The sequence below is a fragment of the Ambystoma mexicanum genome, chromosome 7p, assembly GCF_040938575.1.
Source record: "Ambystoma mexicanum isolate Mex_15411 chromosome 7p, UKY_AmexF1_1, whole genome shotgun sequence".
Taxonomy (NCBI): domain Eukaryota; kingdom Metazoa; phylum Chordata; class Amphibia; order Caudata; family Ambystomatidae; genus Ambystoma; species Ambystoma mexicanum.
The window spans coordinates 525406957-525428668 of NC_090939.1; the positions used below are offsets into that span (position 1 = coordinate 525406957).

Consider the following 21712-nt stretch of genomic DNA (forward strand, 5'->3'; position numbering starts at 1 on the left):
TCCCACACGTTAGGGCAGGCAGACTCCTCCTAGGAAGAGGGCACACAGATCTATTGCCCTTCGTCATGGTGTGCAGCATTTTACCACCCCGTTCTATGCCCTGTGGAAGCAGCAGAGGAGAACTGGATAACAGGGACTAAAGTTCCCATGAAGCTGTGTGTGTGTCACGTGACTTGCTCCTCCAATCACGCAACACTGACTCACTTCTTGGTTACGTCCACTACCCTCCTCATTCATAAAAAGCAGCCGTGTGAATCCGAACGCTGCTTCTGTTTGAAGTTGCGAACCCAACTCCTCGAAGTTCCATCTTCGTCTCTATTGTTACGCCTTCCTGTGTACCGAAACCTTAGCCTGTTTTCACAGATTACTGTTTCCTCTCGTCTTGTTCAAGTTGCAGCCAGCCCGTATATCAGAACTCCCTTGCCTGCTTAGGATTCCCTTTGCCTTTTGTTTTTGTACAAAGAACTGCCAGCCCGTGTACCAGAACTTTTGCCTGTTTCACAGACTCCCTTATCCTTTAGTTCATATCAGACTCCTTCCTGCTTGACCGCTTCCTTTTGCCTGCCGGTGATTTATTCTCCAGCCAACCTGCCTACAGCATGTCTTGTTGGTCTGCATTATGCTGCATTCTGCTTAGCATTGCTCCAACACAGTGAGTCTGACAAGAGCTTTTCATTGTGTTTGGGGTAATCGCCATCAACCAACTTTTCATCCAGTTTGATTGTGAACATTACCCGGGCACCTTCACTACGCTGTACTCTCTGACAGTGTCTACTGCCACCTCCTCTGAATCTGGACACCTAGGGCACCACTTATTCCTCGCTACTGCATATCTCCTACAAACTACTGGGACTGCAAATCTTCTGAGTATCTTCAAGTGCACAGGGGGGCGCTTCGTAGAGTGTGTACCAACCCGTATCTAGACCGCTCCTTGTGCCGACCGGGATGAGTGCCCTCACTAACCTCCCTGTTTATTATTTTGTACTGTCGTTATTTTCACTTGAAGGAAATCCCAGTCAAATAAGTGGTAAGACTAACATCTCTCCTCATAATACATCCTGGTTGTCTGATAAATCTTCATAGCAACTCTCGGTATTCTCGGTAGGAAAAGGTGTCTCTGTGTTCCTCATGACAAGCCAGAAAGAGCACATTTTAGGTATATGTCTACGGAGTCATGGGGATTGGTGATAGCATTTCTACCACCTGATCTCATTGCCTGTTCTTTCTTTTCAGCTGGTTCTGTGGCGGTGCGTTCTCCCCGCTCTTTTAAGTGATCGGTTTCTTTTACTGTTTTCATACAGCAAAGAGACATATTGAAAAGATATTTTTCCCTCATAGAGAGGAGGCTCAGGTGGAGGCTCCAACCAAAGCTCTTCAATCAAAACCCAGGGCTACACAGACGTGGTCTCCTGCCTCAGTCATTCACTGTCCGGTGAGTAACAGCATAGTACCCGGTGAGGTTGTTTCAATGGTAGTCTCTTAGTGAGATATTGAGGAGCGCACAGGTTCTGACATTTGTATGTGAGGGACAGGATCTTGTGTCTAATTCTCTGCTTGACTGATAGGTAATGCAGTTCCTTCCTGAAGGCTGTTATATGATCATGCCTAGATAGTCCAAACACAGTTCTCAAAGCCCCGTTTGGAGTAGTCTGGAGACGATGGAGGTTTCCCTGTCAGGTACGATCAGTAGACTATTGCAGTAGTCTAATCGCGAATTCACTAGTGAGGATGCCAGGCAAGGTCTGTTCTCTATGGAGAAGTAAGGCCTAATCTGGTGGAGCAGTTTCATTACATGTCCACAGGATGAGCAAATCTGTGATACCTGTTGCTTCATTGATAGATCAGCATCAAGAATTACCCCTAGAGTTTTTACAGATTTACTCACAGTGATTGTGCTACCAGCAACCTCAAACTGTGCATACTGAGTATTGAGCTTCTACAATCGAGGACCAGAGGCCATGTTGAGAAGCTCAGTCTTAGTGTCATTAAGTGAAAGAGAATTCTGCGCGATCCAAGCCTGGATTTTGCTATAGACATGGTTAGCTGTGGCAGTATCCTTGGAATGATCTCCAGATAGTTTAAACAGAATTTGGGTGTCATCTGCATAATTTGCAAACTGGACACCCAGACCGCCAAGAAGATCAGTAAATGGTCTGATATAGACATTAAAAATCAAGGGTGATAGACCTGACCCCTGCAGCAGGCCAAAGGTCAAAGATATGGGGTTTGCCTGAGCTCTGTCAATGGCCACTCTAGAGGTCCTCGGACCAAAAAGGGACAAAATCCACTGGGTTTGAATTTTCCAAACAGTTGGAGATAGTTAACAACATGTTTTGTAATATATTGTGATCAATGATATCAAATGCTGCCGAGAGATCTAATAGTAAGAGTAAGGCTGGATGACTTCTTTCTATGATTCCCACAATGTTAGATTTAAGATCCAAAAGAGCTGTCTCTGTTCCATGTTGGGATCTGAAACCAGATTGGTAAAAATTTAAGAGATTATTTTCTTCTATGAACTTCTAGAGCTGCAAGTATAGCCACTCTGTCCAAGATCTTTAACAAATATGGAACATTAGTGATTGGCCTAAAATTCTTGTGAACTGCAGGATCAAGTGTGTCCAGACATCCTTCAGGACATCAGGTACAATGCCTGACTCAAATGATGAGTTAGTAATTTTTGTGATCCACAGGATCAGAACATCTAGGGAGCTTTTCAGAATGTCAGGATGCATGAGTCCCCAAAACAAGATGTAGACTTCATGTTAGTAACAATTTCTAAGACCTCACGTTCCGAACAGCTATGAAAAACACATTTTGAGAGGGTTGCTAGCTTGGCCAAGTGAGTGCTGTCTAAAAAATGAGGTTGTTGTTAGATGCTAGGCTGGCCAGTTGGTTAGCAATGGATTGGTGATGACCCGCAATTTTTTTTCTCACAAATTCATCTTGAATGGATTGGCACCATATAGAATCTTTGGAAACAGGTGAAAAGGGAGCTGAGTGACTTTCAAATTCTTTAAGAATTTTAAACAGTACCTTAGAGTTCGATTTGGCATTATCAATGCGTAAATTATAGGTTTTCTTTTTAGCTTCAATAATGGTGTGTTTATATTTTGTACCAATTTGTTATATTTCTCTAAAGTATTTGGGTAGGGATTCTTCCTCCATTCCCGTTCAAATGCTCTTTTTGTTTTTCTTGCTTTCACAATTGCATCATTACACTATGTTTTCTAAATGGTTTCCACTTTTATCATATTTGTTTTTTCAGGGGCCAGGATATCAATGGTATCCTTAATGGCAGATGATAAGTGAGAAGCCAGGTCAGGGGTTTTTATAAATGCTTCGATATGACCTAGTTTGGTTGAGAGAAGAGTGGAGAAGGCAATGGCCGAGATGTTCTTAATGTTCCGGCAAGTAGTCTCTAACCTAGAATTGGTATCCAGTATAGGAGGAGGAGTTGGAAGCCTAAGCGTGGTGTTTACAAACAAATGATCCGACCATGGACATAGTAGGGTGCTAGAGACTAAACTATGGACATTATGAGATCATATCCAGTCCAAGGTATGACCACCCTGATGTGTTGGGTCTTTTCCCAATTGGGTATAACCAGCTACTTCCAGGGAGGAAAGCGGAGATGAGGCTTGTAGTCACACGCTTCAACAGCAGTAGTGAGCCTTTCAAAGAAATGGTTACTGTGGCTCAGAGGACCAATTCCCATTTCAGCTGTGCTCACCATAACAACTGTGCAAAATTCAAGTGTGACACAAATTTCACTGAACAACCTTAACACCTATAAGGTCATTCATTGAAACTCTACTTTGCACATGCTGGACAGGCTACGTGAGGAGTGTAATACCATCACAGATCACTGAAACACTCATAGTAGAGCTCAAGGTGGGGCATTTTTAAAACTGTGTCAGTGGCGCTGCTGTCTAATGTCTGCTCTGTGCTGCAACATTTGTGAGGAGGCCACCAAGCAGGTTGCTATCAGAACACATCCTTGCATTCTGGTATAACTGTTGGAGCTCAACTGACCAACTATGCGAGGGGCCTGTGCCATGGTAGGTGATGCTAATGTGGTATGGCTAGTGAGAGACCCACTTCCAAACATTCATGGTAATCCATGGGCCAGGATTTAAAGGTGTCATTGAGTACCTGCTTTATTTGCTTTGTGAAACCACATTTCAAAGTAAAAGTACCCACTTTTCATCTGCATGCCTCGGGGGAGGAGATCTTGCAGCAAGCATCACAAGTAGGAGACACTGTGCAGATCAGCATTGAACATTTGCTACAGCACTTGTAGCTTCAATTGGCGAAAGAACGCAGGCAGCATGAAGAGCAGTAACCAGCCCTATTTTTGCAAACTGGGCATGGCAAGTTCATGGATGACAGCAGCATCAATGGTTAATACATCAATGACACATGTTTAAAGCTGATAGAGCAGGACAACATGTGGAACACCCTCCTCTGTTGCTGTGGGATCTCGAGTAAAGATGGGTCATCAGGAACAGACAGTGGTACAACAACTGCATAGATGCTCGAGGTTTATCAACTGGACACTTCATCCTAGGCAAGGGCTGTGACCTGCTACATTATTAGTAAAGCAAGTGGCCCATCGGGCCATCAGCACGTGCATGCAATACTATACAATTGCTAGGCTGCCTCCTGTAAGACTGTATCTTGATCAATTGGCATTTATAAAAATGAACAGCGTGACTTCATTGAGGAAGACTAAGGAATGGCATCTAGCCAGAGCCAGCACACCAGCTCAGATGATGATGATAATAACTTGTTACACAGTACATGTCAACCACTGTGCCGTTGTCTCATAGTGTGTGGGGATTGGAAAGGAATAGATGTATTCGTGATTGAGACTGACCAGTTATTATCTCTCACATTCCGCTACAATTAACATATTGCATATAGGCTTTAAATACCATTCACACTTGTCAACATTGTTCATGTTTTGTCACAGGGCACATTCACCCGCTAAGGTTCTCAGGTTGATTTTTTCACAGGGCACAGATGCCCTTAAAGGATTTTAGGTATTTTCACAGGGCACACACACCTCTTCGGTTTTTGTTTTCTTCACAGGGTGCAGCCACCCCTTAAGGTTCTCAGGCTCTTTCACTGAGCATAGCACCCACTAAAGTTCTCTCGCAGACTGTCCTCACTTTGTGAGGCCAGTTCCTCCTTGATGGCTTCCTCATTCCTTCTCCCCTGCACAACACCCTCCAGGTGGAAAGGGTGGTCGAGGTTCATATGCCCCATAGGATGCCTCCTACAAATACATGGTCCAGGTACCAAGAGCTAACTGAGAGTCTGTAATAATCTCAGTAGACCCCTCATACTTAATGACCTCACCCAAGGGTCCTCTACAAAGACATTCTCTGTTGCTGGCCATTCAGCACCCCAACTGCCTGATGGGGTGACACCAGCAAAAGGGGCCTGCCACTGACCAGTGTTGCTGGTGACACTGATGAAGATGGGGCAGACTGAATGAGTGCTGGGTTTTGTCCATGGTGTGCCTGATGTCGCTTCTCTGCTGCACCCTACCCCTGCAACATGCCAAGGCCTCCCTCCTGGAGGTAGCGGTGGTTGGTGATGCATGGTCAATAGCCTCTGATGACACATGCACCTACTATATCGTCCTGTGCCACCTGCCCACTTGGTTCATCATCAATATGATTACCAGGGTGCAACTTCCCCCCTTGTTGCTTTCCTTATGCCCCCACTAGACCTGCTTCCCAGAGGAGCCATCCACCATGCCAAAGACATTAGGCTCCTCTCCCCCCACAGTCTTACCCACTTGTCAATGGTAGGAAGAAACTACTTCATTGCCATCTCTTCCTGTACCGGTCCCTTCTAATGCTCCCCCTCAGGAAGGACCACCTTCTGCTGCTAGGCTTTATCTTTCCCCAATCCACCTATTAGCAATCCTTCCCCTGTGAGAAATCACCATCTGGCAAGGATGTAGAAGCCCTGTTGGTTTACTTTTATTAAACATAAAATGATGTGGGTAATTCCATCTGAGAAAGGGTGGTCTGATAAATAGACCACATTTCTTTAAGGTACATGCCAAAAGTATAATATACACCTTTGCTCTAGGACATCAATTTCCTAATAAGGAAAGTCTCTTCCCCTTTTCCTTGATTGCTTGCTGGACTACAAGATGACACACTTGGATCAGGTTGTGGGAGAGGTGTCCTTTCCAAAGTTTTTAGCCATTATTGCGAAGAAGGTGTGGTCCAAGGCAGAGGCAGCCTCTGCTCCCTAATAACTCCCAGGGCACATTTGTAATGAACACCTGCTGGAGAAAGGCTCCATCTCGACTAAGTGATGCAGTCATCTGTAGCTTCGACTGTGAACTGTGATTGAATATCAAACCGACCATGGTGGACCTACCGACTGGCTTCATTAGAACACCACATCGAACCACAACAGGCTTCATCTCAATCCTGACTTGATGCCTTCTACCCATCAGGATTACTCACCTGATCTGAAACTTGTTTTGCTGAATTTAATTAAAGTATATATATTTTTTAAAGACTATTCATTGGACATTCTTTTATTTTGGACTACTTTACTATGGCTGCTCGCTTTGCTATTGTCTGTCATTCACACACATCTTAGGAGTATAGCCTATCTCTTGTCTCTGCATGTTTCACTTTTATGAATCCTACCCTAAAACTACAACCAAAACCCACAACTGCAACCTACACCTACAACTAAAATCACAACTACAGTTTACTACTACAACTACTATAATATGATACGATATGATATGATATGGCATTTATAACGCGCCTATACACAAGTGTTTCAAGGCGCGAGGAGGCAAGGGAGGAATACAAAGGGAGGACAAACAATGATCTTACTAGGCCAGGTGTCATTCAGATCGTGCAAGTGCGTGGGAAGGGGGCAGGGACAGTGCAGTACATGGGAATAGATAAAACAATTAAGAACAGATAAAACAAGTAAGTAAAGGCCAGCAAGTGGCAATTACATGGGTAAGTGGAGACACCAGGTGTCAAGGTAAGGTAGGGGGACTGTAGGGATACAGAAACAGTCCCCAAGTGCGGGGGTTGCCAGGTGGCTAGTGCAGGTGTGTGACGCTGGTGGGGGAGGGACCTGGGCCCAAGATCAGAGGGTGTCCAGTTAGCCAGTGCAGTTCCGGTTAAAGCCAGGAGGTCAGGAGAGCAGAGGAGGAGAAAAAGCAGAAGCAAAGAGAAAGCTTTTAAGTTGTTTCCGGTACCAGAGATGGTTCTCCTCAAGTTTAAGGGAGGCTGTTCCAGAGGGAGGCACCAGCGGAAGAAAGAGATCTACCACCAACTCGTTGCTTGGAGAAGCGACTGACCCTGAGAGAGTTGGAGGCGGATGAGCAGAGAGCTCGATAAGGAAGATATTTAGGGAGAGAGAGTTGAAGGTATTGAGGCCTCAGTCTCAGGAAGGCCTTGTGGACGATTCAGAGGGTTTTGAACTTAATCCTCACAGCCACTGCGAGCCAGTGCATAGATTTCAGTCCTGGAGAGATACGATTCCTGGGCTTGAGGCCAGGACAAGTCTTGCAGTCCTGTTCTGGATAAGTTGCAGAAGGCGGAGAGTAGAAGCAGGCAGATTTAGAAAGGGGCTGTTGCAAAAGTCCAGCCTAGAGAGAACCAGAGCTCTGGAGACATTGACATTGAAGGACAGGAAAGGAAGAATACCTCTGAGGAGGTGCAGCTGGTAGTGTGACTTCTTAGAGACATCAGAGATGTGAGCGGAGAAGGAGAGTGTGGAGTCGAAGATGACCCCAAGGTTTTTAGCCTTGTAGGTGGGAGCAGGAAGAGGGCCACGAGAGGCCGGCCAGAGAGCTACAGGAAAGGAGGGAACAGGTGTGCCAATGAGGAGAATCTCAGTCTTACTGGCATTAAGGAAGTGGTCATTGGCGGCAGACCACTCCTGGATAGCAGACAAACAGTCAGAGATGAGGGAAGGAGAGGAGGAGGCTGAGGGTAACCTGAAAATGAGGTGGGTGTCATCCGCATAGCACTGAAAGTTGGGGCAGAGAGCGGCGATGCGGTGGGCAAGGAGTGCCAGGTGTTGGTTTAACAGCCAAGGAGAGAGCTTTGACCCCTGGGGGACACCGTAGGTAGAGAAAAAGATAGCAGAGAGGAAGGACCCAAGTTGGACTTGGGAGGGTCGGTCAGAGAGGAAAGAAGTCAGCCACGCCAGACCAGTGATACCCAGGTTATCACAGAGACGGTTGAGCAGGATGGCATGGTTGACAGTGTCAAAGGCAGAAGAGAGATCAAGCAGGATGAGGACGCAAGGGGTGTTAGCATCAAGGTTGGAGAGCAGGTCTGCCGGGATGTTCAGAAGAGGAGTTTCCATGCTTCTGGCAGCTCTGAAGCCAAACTGATGGTCATGAATACAACCAACATATTCAGTGTGGAGATTAAGCTGGGAGATGGCCAGTTTCAGGTGGCCAGTTTCTCCAGAAGCTTGCCCAGGAAAGGAGTGATGGAGATTGGGCAATAGTTGGCCAGGCAGGAGGGGTCGGCAGATGGTTTCTTAAGAAGATGGTACACAAGGGAGTGCTTCAGGGGGGATGGGAAGACTCCAGTGGTGAAGGAGTGATTGTAGAAATCAGCCAGGGCAGGTGCCAGGGAGTCGATGTGCCCTTGATAGTTTTGGAGGAACAGGGGTGAACCTGTTTTGACGAGACTTTCATAGATCGGACTTGTCTAGAAAACTCATCTGCAGAGAACTGGGGAAAGGCAGAGAAGGAGGAAGGAGAGGTGGCTGCAGAAGGGCCAGAGAAAGAGCAGGGAGTAGGGGGAGGGATGGTATGGGAGGAGAGTGAGGACAGAATGTCCTGAGTTTTAGAGATGAAGTGAGAAGCCAGTGCCATGCAGAGGGCCTGGGAAGGGACAGGAGAGGTAGAGACTGCATCAGGATTGGCCAGTTCCTTGCAGAATTTAAAGAGTTCACTCAAGTTGTTAGATCCCCCCTAGATGCAGGCTTGGATATGAGCTCTCTTCTTGGTTAGGCCAGAGAGCCAGTATTGCTTTTGGAGCAGGCGGCAGGCCAGTTTGTCAGAGGATTTACATGAAGCATGCCATTTCCTCTCGGCCACCTTGTACTTGCGTTTTAGATTGTCAAGGTCTGAGTCATACCAGAAGTTGCACTTGGCCTTGGGCTTCAGGCGGATTCTCATGACAGGGGCAAGGATATCAAGAGTATCAGATATAGCAGAGTGGAGCGTGCAGAGGGCTGTGTCAGGGTGAGAGCAAACAAAGGGGGAAGAGGGGGAAGAAGGTGGCGGCGAAAGCCTCAACTAACACGCACTTCATGGGTCAGATGACAGAGAAGGTGGGTGGCAATGATGGAAGTGGCTTGGCCTGAGGGGTAGGGAGGGTGAGGTGGGAGGAGAGGGAGGAGGAGAAAATGATCACTCCAGGAGAGAGGAGTGGAGAGAGGGAGAGAAAGGGGAAGGTCTGAGGAGATCAGAACATCCAGAGTGTGCCCTGCAGAGTGAGTTGGGCCAGAGGGGAGAATAGTGAGTGAGAGTCTCAGTGGTCGTGAAAGAGTCCAGAGAGAGGACAGGCGGCATCCAGGTGGATGTTAAAGTCTCCAAGAAGGAGGAGTTGAGAGGTTGAGACCAGGAGTGAGGAGGAGAGGACCACCTACTCAGAGAGGAAGGAGGAGATCTGACCAGGTGGCCGATAGATAGTAGCCACAGTAAGAGAATGTCTAGGGGAGAGAGAGAGCATGCAGACGAGGCATTCAAAAGAGGAGTAGGCCTGCATAGGAGTGACAGAGGCAGGAATCCACTCAGGGAAGATCAGGGCTACACCCCCTCCAGAGTGGTTGGGCCTGGCCACAGAGAGGATCTTATAGCCGTCAGGTAGATGCGTGTCAAAGCTAGTGACAGAGCTGGCCGTGAGACCGAGGACATCAAGGTCAAGTTCTTCCAGAAGGCGGCAGATATCAGAGGAGTGTTTGACAGCAGAGCGAGAGTTTAGAGTGGCAATATGGAGAAGGTTAAAATCCTTGAAGGACTTCCAGGGAGGGGTACAGATCAGAGGTTCGCCCTTCAGAGGTGTAGAAGGAGCCCGAGAGGGGGCAGAGAGGGAAGGAAAAGGCAAGGTAGCCAAGGAGAAGGCAGAGGGGGAAGGCGAGGTAGCTACGGAAAGGGGAGAGGGTACAGCAGGAGAGGGGACAGCAGGAGAAGAAAGGAAATTGATGAGGTGTGGGAACAGTCTATCAAAAAGGTGAACGTTGGCCTGAGGACCTTGGACCAAGACGGTCCCATTGGAGTAAACATTAATGATGACCTTGGAGGAATAGAAGGAGGCCAGGAGGGCGTCCCAACGGGTGCCACCATTAATGGGAGAAGAGGAGAAAGGAGAGAGCACAGTGACCATATGAAGGGTCCATAGGTCTGGCGGAGGAAAGACAAGGAGGATGTCGGTGAGAGTTTTCTTGGAGGAGGCACTGGTGTAGGTGTCAGGGATAGGGAGGCCTGGGTTGGAGACCAGGACGTCCTTTTTAAACTTCCTGCTAGATTTAGTGAGGAGAGCAGCATAGTCAATAGAGAAGCAGTTAGAAAAGATAGGAGAGACAGAGAGCACCATAGAGTAGGTGGGAGAGGAGAGAGGTGGAAAGGGGAGGAGGAGATGCTAGAGAAGGACACTCAAATAGGCAGACAAGACAGTGAGAGGCAAGCAAGTTGAGCACTAGGATAAGATGACGACACTCAGGAATTAAAGAGCTTACAAAATGCACAATTTAAGATAGGAGGGAAGGCACACCTAACTTGAGAATCCTGAATAGAGGGAGAAAGACCTAGGTTTCACAGTGCAATTTTATATATTGAAGTGATGCAATTTTAACTAGACAGGAGAAACAACACACCTATGTTTGTGAGTCTGATAAGTGGAGGGGGTAAGCAGGGAGGCCTGCATTGTTGACCAGGGTGATGACTGGCAACTGGCGTCCCCTGCGGACACCTGCAGACACAATCTGGAGCCGCCTAAAGGGAGCCGCCCTTAGCCTGGGGGCCCTTCGCTGCAGGGGCTGGCTGGCAGAGGGCTGCCCTAGGAACGTGAGTAAAGACCTGAGAATTAACCAATCAGGGGAGGGGGTGAGCGGTAGGGAGGCAAAATGCACAATGAAGCAACAAAGGTTCAGGGGGAGAAAAGCGCTGTAATCAGGGGCAGGGGGCCCAACAATTTGAAAAATATTATGGCGCAACAAGGCCCAGGAGGGTCACAATGAGGAGGCACTCACCCAGGACGCCAACTTCAAAGTGGCGACGGGGGAGAGTTGCTGTAGCCTGCACCAGGAGGAACACGAGGAGACAGCTAATCAGGGGTGGGGGGGTGGCCAGGAGGGAGGGAAAATGCACAACGAAGCAACAAAGGGTCAGGGGGAGAAAAGCGCTGCAATCAGGGGCAGGGGGCCCAACAATTTGAAAAATATTATTGCATTGAAATACAATATAATAAAACAGTGAAGACAACACAAAAAGGGAATGGATGTTTGTGTTTCTTGTGTTTTGGGGCAAAAAACGTTTATAAAGGGGCACAAAAGGGGACAGGTATTAGATGACAAGGCAAACCTTTTTCATTCTCATTTTTATAGTTATCTTTTTTTTAGAGGGAATTTATAAAAGGCACCAACACACACTGAACAAACACTTAGAAAAAGGGGAACAGAAAATGGCTTCAAAAACACATTAAAAATAAACATATCATGAACTTCTCAAAACTCTGCAAAGTATCAACCACCTTTCAAGTTTTAGTCTGCCACGTGTAACATATTTCCTCAGAGCTTAGCAAAAATCCACAAAGGAAGAGGATCTGAGATGGGCCTCGTTTAGGGGGGCAAACATCCTTTAAGGGATGTGTGGCCTCTGATTGGCTGCACAAACTTTGACAAACTCAATGAATCACCCAAGAGGGTTCTGATTGGCTGAATGAATCTAATGAATGAACTGGTATTATCATAAACTCGACCTTTCTGGATTGGACAACGAATCATTGCATGGAGTGCATAACAATAAGGAATGTGTGTCTAGGATTTGCCAGCGCCTAACAATCTGGACCGTTTTTTCAGTAGGATTGAATCCTCTGTAAAAGATTAATCTCCTATTCATGTCCATTTTAAATAGGTTCATCCAGAACTAGTCATCAAGCAGGCCCCACTGCTCTGCAAGGAACTGCCAATGTAGGGAGGTTGGGTATGCTTTAAGGACCTGTGAGGGTTGGTAAACAGCCTTCCCTCGTGCATCTTCTGTTTGAAAAATGTTTCTCAACTTAAGTTTGAGACATTCAAACTCAAATCAACCAAAACATAAAGTGATTTGTGTGTGTAATTAAATATTTAGCTCTGGGCTAATCTTATGCAATAGTTATTCAAATTGGATATTCCTTCTTATCTCTTTGTGTTCCATGTGCATTTCCCAGTATTTATAGTCCAGGTGCTCATACTGCAGGAACAGCAATGCAAAATGATTTCAGATTGGCCATAATGCGTGAGCTAAAAATGTCCATCTGCAAACACTGTCTATAAAAATTGAGACATTCTTAAGACGAATCCAGCAAAGACTGAGTAATAGTCATTGGTAAACTGGATTGTTAATGATCATTGAATATTTTTTCCCCCAACCAACCCCTAAGTAGAACTTGCCTTCCACCAGACGGTCTCTTCAGGAACCTGGGAGTTTTCATGGATACAGATTTACCCCTGCAGCCCCAGGTTGGTGCAATTCTTAGTCCTGATTTTTTCATCCTGAGTGTTCTGCAAAGACTAGTTTCCTGTCTTGATTTCCGAGAAAGCTGCCATATTTCTAGTGCTGTTCATTTTGGTTTATTTTAATAGTATTTACATTGGCTTACCAAGGTTGATGTTGAACTAATTTCAGAAATTACAATACACAGGTTAGTTGTTGGAGATTAGGATGTTTCAAACACATGCATTCGCACCCGGGGAAGGGCGCTCAGCCAATCAGGTGGCTAGAACAGCTGGCAAGAATCCACAATCCCCGCCTGCTGTCCCAGCCACGCGAAGCCCTTCTCCAGCTGATGCTTTTTTCCCCTTTATTTTATATCGGGGGCCACGGGGTGCCTCTCACTTTGCTTCGGCCTTCCTTAGCTCAAGCTGGCGGGGCATTAAAGGCTGTGTCCACCCTCCGTGCAGGGCGTGACAGCCATATTCAGCACATTTGACTATTCATTGGCTGCTTTTCGACAGCAGATTTAAGTTTACATCTGATTGCAAAGCACATCAAACGTTGTATAGTTTAGGACCTAGTTGCATGCAGTGAAGATTTCAAAATATACCCCTGAATGGTCCTTGAGTTCAAGCTCTTCTCTCCTTTTTGTTGTTCCCATAACAAGACCAAAATGCATAGACTAACCTAGTCTCTCAGTGTGCAACTCCCTGCCAACCACAGTGGGATTTGTCGAAGCCACTTTTAGTTTACAAGAGTCATGAAACCTTCCTCTATCCTGCATATTTAATTCAGAAGACCTGGCCTGGCAGTGATAAAACTTGGTAACACAACATAGGTTAAATAAGGGGATGCTTTTGTATTGATCTCCCTCCAAGTTCGTATTGCAGAGAGCTTTAGCCATTCCCTATCACTCTTGGCTCTCATGCTGCGTACTTTTATAATGATTGTTGGTTACAAGCATATAGTATCACCATAGTGAATGATATGATATGATATGGCATTTATAACGTGCCTATAAACAAGTGTTTCAAGGCACTGGCTGGTCAAGTTGTCTCCGATGGAATTATAGGGCAAAGGGCTGAATTGAAGAATGGTGATGAGTGTAAAGTTTACAAAAAGACTCAATATGTCAATAATTTGGGATTGTGTTAAGGTAGGTATGCAGTCTTAAATCCCCTAACATGAAACAATCATGGCCTCAAAGGTGTCATCAGAGATGGCATCACACATAGCACCATTAATGACATCACTGATGGCATAACACACCTTTATGCATATCAGCAGATGGCAGTTTCAATAATTTCATGCCGCACTGGGCTCCCATGTTGTGCATGTTGTGCAATGCCCTATGAACAGGAGCTAGACAAGGGCACAGTAACACTCCCGAGTAGAGCACGGCAGAACCGCTTCTGTAGGTGATATCAGTGGTACCACCTCTTGGATTCCAAACATGGGAGGAGCTTTTTAGTGGCACTGCGCCGCTCTTCCTGGAGAAACCATTGGGGCACTGCTGTTTTCAAAAGACTGTACAAGACAGTAAGGAAATCATGCCCTGTCTGAGACCCCATGACAGCCAAGATGAGTCCATGTGTAGTCATGAGTACATTATGTCAAAAGATCTGTCGGGGTCCTTATGAAGTCATTTTAACGAGCAGCTAGACTGTGATGTAGTGCTGACAGCTGAGGAAATGAGGGAGAATTGGACGTTCTTAAAGCCAAGACTTGCTGAGACGAATTCAGGAAAAGAGTGGGTAGGAGGGAATACCAGCACGGTAGATGATCGAGAATATAATGGTGTGCAAGAGAAGGTAAGGTGATACTCTGGTGTAATAAAAAGCCTGGAGCCAGAGCCAGGACCCTGCCCCTCCCAGGAGGCACAAGACAAGAGATTAGAAACTCCTAGACAGGAGTGAAAGGTGAGAAACAACGAAAGGCTTGCTGGCTTCAATGCAAATCAGGCAGCTGCATAGCGACAACTGAACCGATGGAGGTTTCTTGTAGACTGTGGGAGTTACTCATAGAATCCCATGGTTGGAATCCCGGGGGAAGAGTCGACTTGCAAATGTGCCTTGGGCTCACTGCAATTAGACCCCAAGCCCCTGCTGGGATATTCACATCTGCCCTTGCCCGTCACTTTGGCAAGCAACCTATGACACCAAACATGCATGCAAACTGCACTATCTAAGAATGCTGTGCGCAGTGTTCCTTCAGTTTCAGGATCTCCTCATTGTCCATCAAATCCTGATGGCTGCTGCCATCCTTGAGATATGCCTCCTCCTGCCTGCCCAATGTCTTCCAACGGCTCTACAACGCAGATGCAGCAGCCATCAAGGTAAGTAGATCTGCCATCCGAGTGAGTTTGGTCCTGGATGGTTTTTATGCTCCTGGCAACCAGTCATGCAGATATGTTGTAGCGACATGACTTGCAAAATCTTTCTGTGGAAAATATTTGCTCATGTGCAGTATACATTAGGTGCACTGCCCCAGATCTTGCAATACAAAATGGCACCAAATCCCTAAAATGTAATCACTGAATGTGAACGTGATGTGCCCTCCTCTTTTTATATTTTATTCCAATAGTTAGTGTTCAGTGGGAGCAGAAATGTTCTCGCTCGGTATTTGAATGGAAAAGCACACTTTTGTGGTCACCCCCATAACTTGCCCCCTCCTGACCCCATCGGCACCAAAGAGGATGAAATAGTTGCCCAAAAAAATGACTGAGAAAGTTTACTGCTGTTTAGTTAATACTTGAAAAAGTTGTAGGCCGGCCAAAACCTGCCTTGCCTATGGAGGCGACATCTCAAACTGAACTAGAGAGCCATCGATGCAGACAAGCTAATATATGGAAAGTATAGATCACCCAATTCAATTAACATCACAGTGGTTCATATCGATTAGAAAATAATACTCTTACGAACCAGAGTGAATGCTATTGAACAGTTGCAGTCTATATAGAATGGGTTGGGTCCATTGGACCTAAAACATTTTACCTAATCACATTTGGTCACATTTATTTGACTTTTTGTTTCAGTCTAAAAGGTGGGGGGAGACCCCTGCAACCCACACGACTTCCCCTCAACCAAATCTATACCCTTACCCACCCCATATATGTATTTTGTATTTAATTACATTTGACTGACAAAAGGTCAATAAAATTAGATATTAAATGAAATGTTTTAGGTGAAATGTTTTAAGGTCAATTATGCTAGTACCATATAGAACAGGTGAGACAATGTTAGATTTTAATGAACTTCCATTATGTTTAATACCAAATTCTGTAGAAAGCCGATTAAGACCGACCAATAATTTTATTTGGTCGGTCTTAATCGGCTTTCTACAGAATTTGGTATTAAACATAATGGAAGTTCATTAAAATCTAACATTGTCTCACCTGTTCTATATGGTACTAGCATAATTGACCTAAAAACATTAATGTTAATGTAAAGACAGTGCCAACCCTTATGCATTGATCCAACCATCACACACATGCTGATGAATATTTGCACTACTTGTGGGATGGGGGAAACGATGGCCAGTAGTCAATTTGTGCTTACCTGACTTTCATCCCAACCAGTAAGATAGATGTTGTAGGTGAGGAAATCAGCATTGTTTTTCTCTTGCATTTGAGTCTCCAGTGACTGCAGTAAATCTGCAAACCATTCAAAGGCACTGGTTTCCCTACACAGCCAGTAGAAATATATCTGAAAGAAAATCACAAATTAAGAGTCACAACAAATGCTGAATCGTTTGTAGGTTTGTCACCATCCATTTAGCACAAAGCCTTTTCTGTATGTGTACCAAAGCGCTAAGAAGCAGTATATATTGTCCTCAATGCTTTCAAATATCTTCTATCTCTCATCGCTTTATTCATTGAGACTGATGTACTGATTGCGTCCTAGTTCTGTATTTTTACAACACAGAACTCATCTCTGAGATACAATTTATAGCAATATCAAATATCTTGACTGTTGCTATTGAAACGCCACATATCGCTCTGCATATAGTTACACTTCACAACATACAGACACTGCTTATGTTTACGGCCAGATCAGCAAATCCAGTGGCAATGAAAATCCTTTTCAACCTTATCAGCATGAGTATTACCGTCATTGTACATCTTAGTTTCCAGATCCTACACTTCTTTGACTATCACTTGCCTTCTTTCTGAAGGTAGGTGAATGAAGCTGATGACTGCACCATCAGCCCAATTTAAATGTCCAGTCGCAGGCTGAACGATGTTCAATAAAATAATAGCTCTCCTCCTGTACCATTTAGGAAATCATTTCGACAGATATCATTTTAAAAAAATGCTGTGATTATATTCGAATTTTGCAAATGTGGACTCAGTAACTTTCTGATAACTGTTAATCCATAAACTAGAAGGGCACATCCGACAGCACCATGATGTTAAGGGTATGCCGTTTATGACTCCCATGGGACATCATCTGCAACTATTTCCTTTTGAATGTGACATGTCCTTAAAGGAGAGGATTATGGAATTCTAAATCAACTGTTCCAATGTTTCGGCGTAGGCATATGGCATGTCCAATTATCCCTCGAATCTTCAGCTACCTGTGGGAAGCACTGAAAGCCAGCACCACAACTGCATCAACCCATTGCATGTCTCCCCCACATGACTCCAATATCCACTCCCTGCAGTGCTGTAGCAGAAAGTGCAGTGTGGGCCATATGAAAAGGACAGATGAAGGCCATAAACAACATATAAGAGGGGTAGCTTTCATCTACACGATGTTCTCCACTTCGGGATTCTGATTGACATCATAGCCTTGCTCTGGTTTTCCTTCGGAACATTTCACTGTAATACATCCCCAGTATTTGATAAATGACCAACTCTAATTCTAAAGATTGTATTAGCTAATTAAGGCACATATTCTCTTTCAAACAAAACCCACCATCTACCATAGATATTGTATCTTTTCTTTCATCACCACCACACGAAAAACGAGATCTCTTAGGCATTCCCCTTTCCTGAACTGCAGGTTTGTCAGACCTGTTCTAAGCTAAATGTATTAAATGCCAGAGAGTGATCTAAATGGTCCAACATGCAGGCATCTCCTGTGTCCATAATCTCAGTAAACTGTATGGTTGATGTTTCTGTGCTACATTCTGTCTGAAAACCGACTGCTAGTTGCATAGTAGTCATTGTTGAGTAATATTTAAGGGAAGTTATTTGGTTACTGTCACCTGAGTGATTTTAACTATGAACGCCAGACTGGTGATTGGTCTATACTTTGAGGGATCATACAGTGATATGTAATTTCATGTCTAACCATGTTTTGGCCATGATTAAAGCAGCATATTTGAGCCATAGACCCAGCCACAATGCAAATGCTTTCATATTTAGTAAACGCGAGCTGCAAGCATTGCCTTAGAAATGTTGGAATACATTGCATTTGTGTTTTGTTTTTTTTCAATAGTCTGGCCCTAGTGCCCGAGACCTTAAAGTTATAATGCTGTAGTCCTCCTTTGTAAATACGCCTGTTCACTGCTGTACAGGCTTTTCTGGGATGAGCGCCAAGTGTTCTGATAAATAGTAAACAAGAGATGGCAATGTGAAAAGAACTACATGACCACAGAAAAACTACAGAACCCTTTCCTTAACAATTTTAAGTTGTCGAGGAACCTTAGGTTGATGCATGAGCTATGCCGACCTTGCTTAGTTGAAATAAACTAGATGCTGTTCACTGATACTATTTGTTTGTCAAACTTTAAATTGCTGGATGGCTTAAGCAGAGCTTGCTTGGTTGACACAAGCTAGATGCCGTTCGCTGATACCACAGCTACCACGGCTACGGAGCAAGACCTCCCCCCTCCCCTTTATTTAGACAGCTGTTGGCTGATGTAGGCATTAACAGTGGAAGCCCAGATAGTATAAATAAGACAGGGTTTAAGCACTACATGCTGTTGTTTGGCGGTGGAGCTCGCAAGAAGACGAGGAGGCAGAAGAAGGGCTGGAGGCAGGAGAAACAGAAGCCATTATGCAGAAGAGATGAGTCAAGGAACTCCTTTTTTCTTTGCTGGATTTTAAAAGACACTAAATAGAATGTCGGGCTTTTTAAGGACATTTGAGTCCTTAGAGGACTTTGTTTACTGATGTTTGAGCAGGACTATTGATTTTGATTGAGCTGTATGGAGAATGTGTTTTACTTTTCCACCCAAGGCAAGACAGCACATGACCCCAATTCTAATTGGCTGAAGCTGGCAACATGAATGATCCTAATTTGTGTAGACACCTTTTGAAGCATTATTTCCCATTCTTCAGGCTTTTTGATGAAAAGACCATGGTGTTTTTTTCTTGATGTTTTATGGTGTTTTTTCTTGGCTTGTGTAAACCACTTCAGGCATCCAGTCTTCACAGTCCTCTCAACTCCCTGCTTTCTACCAATAGTGAGTATGAGCGGATTTGAGCCCTTCATTAATATCGCATTGATAAAGGCATTGAGTTAATAAAAAGGGAAGTGCCTTTCTTTGCTTCTATGATGATTGCGTAGCAATATTGGTGAGGTTCCCTGGTGAGGAAGGTCATTGCTTTGTAAGGTGACTATGATGTTCTGGAGAAAGTTGATCAGTCTTAAGTCGTGAATAGATGTAGAGGCAAGGAGTGTTCATTACTGAGTGTTTTGTCAAGAAGCATTTTAACATGAATTTTAAGAGTGGGGCATCTCTTCAAATGGCCTGTGTATTGATATGCTATATATGGTGCATGTCTTTAATACACACAAAGGTTTACTGGAAGGTCTGAGCACTGGACTATCAATAGAAAATAATGTGCTGATGAATGAGTAGCAGCCACCCACTGCAGGGGGTTGATCGCCTGCTCTCATTACTGATGCGCAGTGACAAAATGCGCTTCCTTATCTCTATTCCTACCAAGGTACGGGGGGATGTCTTGGACACTCCCCTGTGGGTGGAGGGGGTGGGGCTCCAGAGATAGGGGTGATAACAATCACGGCAACAGGTCCAGTGTGTTTTTTTCTGGTAATGGTCAGATCAATCCTACTGTGAGGGAGTTAGGAAAGTTCCTCTGTTGGAGGAAGGCATTCACAATCTGGAGTAGGTGCATGAGAGTCGTGCCAGAGATAGATGTTATGATACCGACAAGTAGGATGACATTCTTGTAGGGAGTAGGTGTTAAGAATTTGAGAATATTGGTAAAAGTCAGCAGGCATGTCGGGCCTCAAGATACCCTTCTTCTTTTATGATGGTATCTTGATGCACTTGTGCATGTAATTTGTGACAGATACAAATACTAACGGAACATATGAGATTCTTTGTGAATCACCATGTTCCAACAAATTGAATATGGGCCTACAGTGTGATACCCGCATATTGTGCCACCAAAACAATTGCATTGAAAATGGGCCTCATGCTTTTTCTCACTCCATGTAAAACTATCCCCATTATACATTTGATTTCAAAATCCACTATTTAAGTTGTTAATTAATTTTTGCTTGAGTTTATAAATACAGTAGCGTAGCAGAGCAATTAAATCTTAGTGGGTTGCCTTCATTAAATTTGTAAGAAAGGATTACATTAGTGATACACGAATGGCCAACTTTGGATTCAGGGGTGGGTGTGAAGGGTTTGCTGACAGTAGAGGCAGTGGCTCGAATGGCCAGCACAAGATTGAAGTTTGAATACTTTTTAGCTGTGTGGGTGGCACCTACAAGCACTGAATAGACCATCCAGAGAAAATCATCCATTCCACCTTGAAATCAAACCACACTGGATACGCCCTAGGAACCCCCAATAACACTTTACCTTCTTAAGCCTTAGGATGTTGGCATCACTGCAGTATTTGTACCAGACTGACTTGAGGACAGAAGCAAATGGAGTAACTCCTATACCCGCTCCAACCAGCATAACAACTTCATAACTGAATACGTCCTCACTGGCTGTTCCGAAGGGGCCATCTACAGCAATCCTGAAAAGTAGGACAAAAAGTAATGTTTTAAGGAAGCAACCTTAAAAGAAATAAGTCAGTTATCTTTGCTTTGTAAAGTGACATGGCAAGTCACAATTTAGGTGCAAAAGCTGTTGTCTGGAAAAAAATGGCTGCAGTTCGAGTAGCTGCAATGTTCAACATGTAGTGATTCTGACCGAACAAAATGGCATGAGATGTCAAATGATATAGGATCAAGTTTTGTCTTTGGAGGTGGCAACTACTGAGCCTAAATATAACATGTCATTATGCCGCAACAGGCATTGTATGTTGAAGAAACTGGTTGATACAGGAATGCAAAACATTTGATTAATGCTAGGCACGGAAATGGGTCTGCCGAGTGATTGTATTGTGCGTTTTGAACCAGAAATGAGTTACACTTTATAAAGGAGAGTGCAGGATCCCTGCTGAGAACTCAGTCCAGGTACAAACTGCTGACATTAACACAGCCATCTGGTGAAGGATAATAACTGATATCCGTTGAGCAAATATTGATACTTGACACAGATTGATGGAACAGAAAACCTGCTTTCTCTAATATTGGATGCAAGAAGGAATGCAGATGCTTCAGGCATTAGATATACATTTTTTTAATTTCAAAAGCTAAAATGGCTATTAGTCAACGTTGTGTGGGATAAAATACTGTGATGTAAAGATTCTGGTAAGAAAACCCTTACTCATCGGGAAACAAATTTCGTTACCTTGCATGGTGCAGCAGAACTTTGACTTAAATCCATACGAATCGTTTTCTTAGCCAGATTGTGACAAGGAGTAAATAAACACGGACAGGAGGAGTAGGATATCGTTGTTCTACTCAGTGGGATTAAAACTTGATCCAAGCCTGTGCTCATGCCATCAGTATGTATTAACTTTCAGAGCCGTGGGGATGTCAAGCCTTTATGACTCCTCTTCATGAGTGCGCAGAGTCCAGGCTCGGACTGCCCTATAGGGCAATAGGTCCATGGCCGAACCAAAAATGCAAAATGCTGGTGTGGGACAGTTTTAATGGGTCAATTTGTGCCACTTTT

General features: G+C 44.6%; 1 protein-coding gene across 1 annotated transcript in view; it reads right to left on the reverse strand.

Annotated features, from left to right (window-relative positions):
- CYBB (cytochrome b-245 beta chain) overlaps positions 1-21712 on the reverse strand; it is a 370087-nt gene that overhangs the window by 77817 nt on the left and 270558 nt on the right. Inside the window, exons 10-11 of the mRNA XM_069636562.1 lie at positions 20504-20666; positions 16276-16422 (exon numbers count right to left, since the gene is read on the reverse strand). Coding sequence (XP_069492663.1) covers positions 16276-16422; positions 20504-20666 — 310 coding nt within the window. The remainder of the gene's footprint in view (positions 1-16275; positions 16423-20503; positions 20667-21712) is intronic.